The sequence below is a fragment of the Oryzias melastigma genome, linkage group LG1 (assembly GCF_002922805.2).
Source record: "Oryzias melastigma strain HK-1 linkage group LG1, ASM292280v2, whole genome shotgun sequence".
Taxonomy (NCBI): Eukaryota; Metazoa; Chordata; class Actinopteri; order Beloniformes; family Adrianichthyidae; genus Oryzias; species Oryzias melastigma.
The window spans coordinates 5475653-5485098 of record NC_050512.1 but is presented as its reverse complement, the minus strand read 5'-3'; the positions used below and the strand labels follow the sequence as shown (position 1 = coordinate 5485098).

Here is a 9446-nt window from a genome sequence, read left to right as displayed (position 1 = left end):
AAAAAAAAACAAAAAAAAAAAAAAAAAAAGAAAAAAAAACGGTTCACCAACATAATGTTTATTGTTTTTAATTGGTGCAACATTCTCTTGCAAACAGTTTTTGAAAATCCTGCTCATATGATGTCATGAATGGAAACACCAAAGAGAACTGAATTATGGCTTCAGCTGAAAGTTTCGTATCAGTTTGGTTTTGCCACAGATCATTCAACAATTCTGACAATTTAATGTCGCCTCTTCTCCTAAAATGTTCATGAAAGGAGGAAGTCAAAGGGCAAAAATGAGAGTGATTCATATGAAATGCAGAACTGGGGAAGTTCATGACTTTGACTTCCACTATTTTGCAGTTGTGTTACTGTCTGAACTCTTTCTGTTCTGCTGTGTGTGGTGAGAGTGATTCCACGTGTTGGTGGCGTCATACATACGAGTTGGCTTTGAGCGAGGCCCTGTCTGAGGAAGATGCAAGCAGGCCCCACTATGTTGTGCAACATGTTGCAGTTCTTAACCAGAGTGCACAAGGGGTCATCAAACACACGCCCGCTCCCTCCTTCCTCCTCCTCCTCCTCCTCCTCGGTGTCCACCTCCCCTGCCCCTCCCAGGGGAGCCAGCATGGCTGAAGCCACGGGGACACCACTTCTCTCTATGGGGGACGCTTCCTTAGACAACAACAACCAACTGCATCATAAAAATCGACACTGGATTGCTTATTTGACAATTATCAAACGATTTTGCAAAAAATGTTTGAATCTGTCACAACTTTTAAACAGTTAGAGATGTTTAAAATCTGATCTGGTTTTCTTATCAAGCATACGTTTCCTTACCTTCTCCCTTTTACTGTTCTTTTTGGAAGTTTTGTTGACGTTTCCCATCACCCTCTTATCCTCCCGCCCTGTTCTTTCTTGGTCCTCCTTTTCTCAGGTTCCTTTTTATTCCCTTTCTGCACTCAGACGTCACTTAAAAGCCCAAATTCCATGTTAGGTCCAGCGCATCCCGGGCCACAGCTCCATATAGCACAAGGAGGTGAAGGCAATCGTGTCCACTTGCACCACTGCTGTGAACAGCAGCTCCTCTCAGTGCATTTGCTGCGGTCCCAGATCCTATTGGTCCACTGAGAACTAAGGCAGGTGAATGATGCCACATTAAATCCTAAACTGCTGTGCTGTCCTGATGAGCTTTGAGACGTTTAGTGTGATGGTATGGTACGGCAGCAGGATGGTGGAGATTTGACGGGCTGGGGTGGGAGCGCTCGGTCATATCTGGGCTAAAACGACCTTGTGCTGCCAAACTCTGACTCCGACTCACTATCATGTTAGCTTTTCATTTCTATCTAACCCTTGTTCTGGTCGTCGCTCACACACGCCAAACCTTAAAGCGCCGCTTTTTCGGTTTATCTGTCACACCCCGCCTTGTCATCTGCGATTCCTTGCATTTGGACACACCCACCTTCTCTTTCAGCCTTTCAAACATCGTACTTATGCTATCAAAATGACGAGTCTGGCAGAACTGAGGCTTTGTGTGGGTGTGTGTGTGTGTGTGGGACGGCGAGGAACTGGGGGAGGGGATAGCAGAATTATGGATAGAGGGTTGGCCGCCCGTTTAATCCGAACAATTTCAGATTAGAGTGTAAGAGCTGTGTTGAAAGCTGATGGGAGTGACATGAAAAAAAAAGATCTCAAATGAGTCAGCTGCTTTTAAGGCTTGTAAAAAAAACTATTGAAAGAAAAAGCGCAGACTGATTTATCTTTTTCAAAGAAAAGCTCTGCTAATCTTCACTGAGGTTAAGTGTCATGGCCTGCCTTAAATTCAACAAAACACTTGTTGGAAAAATAGAGAAAAGTTATTTGTTTAGCCTCTAAAAAAGGACCTATCCATGATCCAATGTCAGCTTGTTCAAATTAGAAACACGTATGATTACAATGTTTAAAGGAGGCAGGATGAGTGCAGGACTGGCACACACAAAATGAGGGTTTGATTCTGGGGTGGGGGGTGATGAGATTAATCGAGTGTGGGTAATCAGCAAGACCCTTCATGCTGGTGTCTAGCTGTATCCACAAGGAGGCCCAAGTCTGGGTCTCCCTAGGAGAATCTGGTCACAGAGAAAAAATTGAAAATGCTTGAAAATAAATACCCGGAAGCCCCTTCCCCTGCCGGGGCTGAAAAAAAAACACAATTTGTGCTCAAAATCATTGGCTTGAAGTCCTCAACCAGAACCTCCCGTTTTAAGCTTTCCACCTTTTTCCTGTTTTTCTCTCTTTTTAGGACCTTTTTTGCTGTTTTTTCTTGTCTTTTCATTCTCTGTCACGGAGGAAAACGGCATTTGGGAAGCAGCTTGGGAGTATGTGTCAATCAAATGTTTAAGGTTGAGCCAGTGGGCACCACATGCTTTCACTGAGGCACCTGATAGGCCAATTTATAACTAGAATACTTGTGATTAATATGTATATACATAAGAAAAAATCTGGATTTCCATGTTAAAAATGTATCCGAGCAACAATGATTCTGACTAATTGAATGAGAGCATAATAACTGTTTATTTCTCTATAGAAGTCTTTTGGCTTCCTGGAATCAGCAGGTATATCATGTTTGGAACGTGAAGTGGGAGGGCTCATGTTGTCCATATACAGTCAATGGCCTTTCCTTACATCTGCAAAGTTTAAGAAAGTGAAAGTTTCGTAAACGTAAAAAGAAATAATTCTGAATAATTTATGTTTCCCTTTTAAGCTGGATTCAAATAAAGATTTTTTTGCCTACTTTAAATGAACTCTCTTGTTTTCTGCACAAAGAAATAACATTTTATAGTCTTTTAAATTTGTGTGAAAAATGCATTGATTTTTTTGTGAAATTGTCTTTTTTAATTAAAAAGATTTGTGTTGCTTTTAACATTTTCATTAAACAAATAAGGTAATGCATGAGAGAGTTACGTAATAGTATTCCAGCAATGACATTTGTTGGCATTGTTACTTCATTCTGATCTGTTTTGATATTTATAATTCCTGCTGTGCCAACAGAGAGACAAATTTACCAGGTAGGAATTTTGTAAAAGGGAGCAAAAAAGTCATCTCACAATATTTTTGTTCAGTCTCTTTAAACTGCTATAAAAACGTAAATATATATTAATACACATAAGTATTTAATGCAATTTTTAAAACTTGTAGGAGCCATGCATTGGCAGAATGTACGGATGGGTATGTCTGATTTTTTTTTTTTGTTTTATTTTATTATTTATTTATTACGTTTTTATTTAAAAATTCACAGGATGAGGACTGCTCTGCACTTAATTCCATTGTAAGATTCACAACGAAAATAAAGTTATTGAGTTGAAAAAAACAGAGTAGATTTTTTTGTCTTTAAAAAAGTTCAAACTTTAGAATCAGGAAAACCGACTTTTAACTTATTCATAAGATTCAACAGAACAAATTATCAAAAAATGATGACCAGTACAGAGTAAAAATGGTGATACTTCATTAGTGTTAGTGCTGGAATGGAACAGACTACAGACTACTACCAGACATCACCCAGCAGTTATGGATGAGGTAAGAGTCTTCAGTCTTGTTTTCAGCGTGTGCTGTGTTTTTGGGTGGATACAGAGAAATGTTGGCTGTTGTTGTACATCCAATGTGCCTTTGGTGCCAGAGATTAGTACATGAATAAGGCCAAGGCTGCAGCCCTAATCCTTTGTGGTCAGTTTAGGACAACCAGCAATCAGCTTGGCGAGTCAATATTTCCCAGTTCTAATCTTCAGACACTCACTTACTTTCCTCTTTTCTGTTGAAGTGCTGCTTTACATTGGGCATTTTATTTAACAATTAATTTATTTCTGTTGAAACCTAATATTTTATACTACTGATGGCAAAGCATTTTTTTCTATCATTTGACTTTGATCTTAGATACAATTCTAATCTGAACATGTACAGTTTCTGAATACTTTGCATCACCAGCAGAGGGCAGCAAAGTGTGCGGCTTCTATTTCACCTGCTTTCAGCAGTTCTCCTGCTAAACCACTAGATGTCACAATGCACCTCTCTCAAAATCTCCATCATTCAAACAGAAGAGATTCTTTAGAACACAAAAACAAAACAGCAAAGGGAACACCATAAAGTGGAAATAACAAAATATAAATAATTACAGCATTTCCATTCTGAATCGCTGCAGAAACAAATTCATTTTCTTATCTTGACCTTCTTGTGAACTGTAGTAAATAACAGATTTTTTTTCTGTCAGAATCCGTTCAGTAGAGAAGACTGACATCCCACGCAACAAAGGATTTGAATCGACATCTATTTGTTTATGTAAGTGCGCCGCTGATGACAGATCCAGCTGATGCCAAGAAAATAATCAAAAATTTCAAAACAGTTCCATAACCAGCTTTTCTTGGTACTATTTTCAATTATATTTCACATGAATACACACAATTCTGCAGATTTTCACTCCTGCTGATGTGGTTTCATTATTTATGGTGAGAAGTGCCTGTTCCAAATAGAAACTAAAGCCGATCCGGATAGTGTCTTTATGACAGAAAGGACAATTAAAATATAAACAAACATTTGACCTCCCGTAGACGACCATGTGGGTAGCAGGAAATGGTCCGATGCAGCCGGCTCATGTTGACTGTTCACAGCTGTCTAAACTGAGCATTGTTTTCTATTCCTCACCACAACTCTTGAACATTTCTGACCTCTTCTCTGCTCGGATGGGAAGTAAATATTTTTGGTCTTAAAAGTCGCTGTGATGTCTTGGCTTTGTTCTCAGACTTGTTGGTGAATCATCAAATGTGTTCGCTTCTGTACAAGAGAAATATACTCTTGTGAACAAAAATTAAAGAATTAAAGGAAAGTGCTCAAGATTTTTTATTTAGAATTTTAAAGAAGCTTTTTTAATATTTAAGTTTTTCTTTAAAAAATACAGTTTCATCAACTTCTTTTGAAGGTTGTCAAAGTATTATTTCCTGTTCTTTATTGTTTTGGTTTTGTTTGGTTTCGCTTTATATTTCTAATTTCATGTTGTTGGTTTCCTAACTTCTAGTAGTTGTTTTTTTTAACTTTATTTTTAACTTCATACGGGTCAAAGTTCAACAAAGTAATGTTGGGAAGTTTAATCTTCTGCTTGAATCTGGATCAGTTCAACTGTGAAAGCAAATGTAATGTCTTTCATTTGAATGTTCATTTCATTTGACTCATTTCTTAAGATCATGCAGACGGACGCTGTGCTGTGCAGATCGCCTGGATTGCAGTGCATTTTGGGTATTTTTTGCTCTGATGTTGTATGTCAATCATTATAAAAATATCGTGAGAAAGGGGCGGGTGCAAGGAGGATTAGTGGATTTCTCTTAAATGCATGAATGGATCAAAATACCGCTTTGAGGATCTTTATAGAGAGGAATGATCAGTAAAATGCACTTAAAACCTCAAAAAGTAGAATTTCTGTAGTATAGACCCTTTAAGAAAATACAGAAAGTCTAAAGCTGACCATATCCAAAACCCAAAAGCTAAATAAAAGAACCAAAGAAAATCAATAGAGAGTCAAATAAAAATTAGCAAGTACACATAAACAATGCCAGAAAAAGTTTTTTACCATCACCAGAAGGAGAAGGGTCGGAAGGATGCAAGTAATTGGTAAATGAAGTGCCAAAGTTGCCTTCACTAGAAGGATTTGGTGAAAGTAGCTCAGATTAGGCTCAAACATGCCTGCTATCGGGTATAGCAGCTGGGTGAGAATTTGTGCTGTGCCCCCGGACAATAGTAAGCACACCAGATGCCTGAAATACTGGGATATAGCAGGAAAGGCTGACAGGAAATCTGGTGCTTGGGCAGCACACAGCATGCTGGACACTTTCCAAAAGTCCGGATTTTGACTGTCACACCACACTTTGCTTCTGATCAGGTCACACTTCAGATGAGATTTGGTGTGTTTATGTGTAGAAAAATAAATCTACAACACAGTCTGTTGTTCATTTTGTTTCAGGCAAATGGTTTGCTGATCAAAACCAAACCATGACCACTTTCTTTGAACAACCACATTTCAGATAAAGACAGTTGTAGAGAAATACTAGGACAGTACCTGTGGATGTCCACGTTCAATTATGTACTTTTCAGTAAGTTTCTGTCAGTACAAATACTATAATAGACTGCAGTATAATCCCACTGCAAAAGAGTTAGTCATGAATACTAGTTTTGTGTCAGAAAATGAAAAGATCATCTCTTGACTTATATAGTCTGTGTACACACTTTCCAGTCATGGCACACATCCATCCATGTTTTGCAAGCATTAAAGTGAAGTAATCTTTCTAACCTTTCCATCTACAGGATGTGGAACATGGGAGCTGATGAGAAGTTAGAGTGGGAGTAAGTAAGATAAGGCTTAAAAAAACAGGCTTTTTTTTCTGCAAACTACATAGAGAGTGGCTGGTGAAGTGCCAACAGTTATCTGTCACTTTAGATCAAAACGTGACAACAGCTGAACCCAAAGCATCTTGAAATGAGTGAGGCCTTTGTCACAACTGCCCTCACAGGTGGATATGGGCTGTCTGTGAGTAAAACAAAGTGAGGGTCATAGCGATTGTGATCATGCCGATTTTAACCAAAATCAAAATTAGTTGTTTTCTAGGAAATAATTTATGCAGAGCGGCAGAAGTTAATCAAAAATTTGCTGTGAAAGTCGTGTGTGGGACTGTTAATCCAGAGTAAGCCTGCGCTCATTTCCCATCATCTCTGTTGACACTCTCTCCCGTTAGCTTACAGCCCCTCCTAACAATACCTTTGCAATAACAGTAATGAGTAAGATTGGAGCTATCCAGTCTCACAGTTTTGGGCCAGATGGTAGATCAGACGAGGAAAAGAAAGACGTTCATGGATCTGACTGACCGCCGACTGCAGCAGCCACACCATTGATAGACTTTTTCAAATGGTCATTTCTCATCTGCTCCTAATTGACAAGGATTTGAATAAAGAAATACACCGAAATCCAGTTTTAATCTTAATTTTCATCATATATGTCCCCAATTATGAGAAAAATGCTTCAAGAAAAAAAAAAAAATTCAGTGATATGTTTGTGCCCTTTGCTCACAGCCTGACTGTTGGTTTTTTGGAAATTAGAAAATCATAGCATAGTTTGTTGGCATCCTACAGGTGTTCTATTGGTATTTGCATACCCTTACTTATGTACTTTACATGCAGCAAGGGCACCATACAACAGTATCACCCGTGTGTCACAGTACACTCACGATACTCTTACCACACATGATAATCGTGCATTGCATTTTCATGACGTCCCTTAGGGTTATCTGCATGAGCCCCAAAGGAAATGCTGAACACATGTGTGCTGCCTAAAATATGCAGCTGCTTCTGTTCATGATTCCACGTGGGCCCAGACAACCCGTAAAAACACCCAGCACCCGTACGGGCCAACCCCTCGTACGGGTATATCTGACTAAGGCTTGAAACTTGACTCATATCAAAGTCGAAATCTGGTCAAAAATGTTGAAACATTGTTCTGAAATTAGGACGAAGTACAAATATTTATTGGTGTTAACCACAGGACAATGCAGAACGTTTGTGAAGAATAAATGTCTGTGCAAGTTGTTTGGCTGCATTTTCTGCTGTTTCAGTTTCACTTTCATCTTCAGGTTTGCATGTATTTCAAAATATGTCAGTCTTTATCAAATCATGTCAGCAGAATATCATTTTATTCATGCCGTACTACAACTATAATTGTAATAATGATGATGGTAAAAACCAGCGCAATTAAATGATAAACACTAAATACCTCTGTACAGTTAAAAGTTAAAAAAAAATAAGAGTTAAAAAACAGTTAAAAAAAAACAAAAATAAAATAAAAAGATCAACAGCAGGCAGTAAAAAAACAGCATATAAGGCCATTGCATAACAATCAGACAATGTCAGATTCATAGAGAGAAGGAAAGACAGATCTATTGTGTATTGAGCTTACTTTGAAAAAAAAGGAAAAGTGCCACTGTGAATGTCCTGGGGAAGTACATTCCACTGTGGGGGGAAGAGCTAATTTCCTCTCATTTCTGTGAGTCTTATAGTCAAGACAGAGAGAGCGACAAATGAGGAGGATCTAAGAAAGCTGGCTGCTACAGTGACGTGGAGGAGTTCAGTGAGGTAGGAAGGGAAAACTTTGTGAATGGATAAAAAGCAATCGTCTGTTCTGGAAGTGACATGTGATAGAGAGATAGAAGAGTTGGAATGGGATGGGTGATGGGATTCTTGCTATGATGTGTGCTGCTGAGTGTTGAACAAGTTGAATGTTAAAGCTGCGATCAAACCAACTCGATTTGTGCGGCGGAGGTGACGCGTTTCAATATTAAGTGAATGTACACAAACAATCAGAAGTCTTGCAGCGGGTTGCGTCGGTCCAGCAGCAGCGTAATTTGAGTGTAATTTTTGTATTGCAGCATGTCTGGAGTTTAAGATGATGAACTTTAGCGAAGACGATGCTTCGTGTCAACCAATCAGTGTGTCAGCTTTGGCCATGTGACTGGTTCAATGACACCTTCCATCCATCCATCCATCTTCCTGACCGCTTCGTCCCTTTCGGGGTCGCGGGGTGCCGGAGCCTATCCCGGCTACTGATGGGCGAAGGCGGGGTACACCCTGGACAGGTCGCCAGTCTATCGCAGAGCCTCAACCACACACATATTTACTCTCACATTCACACCTAGGGGCAATTTAGAGTCACCAATTAACCTATGAAGCATGTTTTTACATCAATATGAGGGTGGGGTCACATAAGAGAGCATGAGGGTTAAATGAACGGGAGAGAGAGGAAGGAAGAGACAGTTGTGGAACCAGCCAACATACTGATAAATTGGGGACTTGGATTAGACTGGATTTGGTCTAATGCTTCCTCCTAGCTGAAAGCTTTGGAGGTCTGGAGCCTGAGCGTGGGGGGTGGGGGGTGCTTCAACTTAAATCAGGGGTCACTCTTTAACTTTTCCCTGAACTGCCCTCCTTTCTCATATGATCGCTCATTAGGGTGCCTGGGGGAGGGTATTGATGGTTCCTCCCTCCTTGGTGTACCAAAGAGGTATGTGTTGAAAGTTACATAAAGCCACATTCTAACAGCAGCCTGTTTGCTGAACAGAACAGAGTAAGAACATTTCTTCAGTATTTCTGCTTTATCAGCACAGAAAGCTGTGTGTAAACAAAGATTTTATTTCAAGAGGCCAGTGAGATGTAAGAGGTACTTGCAAAACATGAAACCAAGAGGGGTTAGAAAATAAAAAGCACTGGTCCCAGGAAACATTTGGGCATGACGGATGTCACAGAAAGTTCTTGAGCAAGTATTTTACAGAGTGAACTGAGTAGGTCCAGAGTAATATGATTTTAACTGTTCAAGGGATTTGTGAGTGACTCCTAAAGCCAGGCTTTTATCTAGTAAGATGAAAAGTGAGACCGTATCATTGGGCCACATTGACGTGAGTCCAGAAA

General features: G+C 39.5%; 1 protein-coding gene across 2 annotated transcripts in view; it reads right to left on the bottom strand.

The window, feature by feature from the left end:
* cabp2a (calcium binding protein 2a) overlaps positions 1–9446 on the bottom strand; it is a 24568-nt gene that overhangs the window by 6487 nt on the left and 8635 nt on the right. Inside the window, exon 1 of one of the 2 annotated variants that reach the window (XM_036211358.1) lies at positions 4547–5083. The exons of the other annotated variant lie outside the window; for it this stretch is intronic. Within the exon in view, the coding sequence (XP_036067251.1) occupies positions 4547–4600 (54 nt within the window). The 5' untranslated portion in view covers positions 4601–5083. Of the gene's footprint in view, positions 1–4546; positions 5084–9446 lie in introns of those variants that run through there. 2 annotated transcript variants of the gene reach the window in all.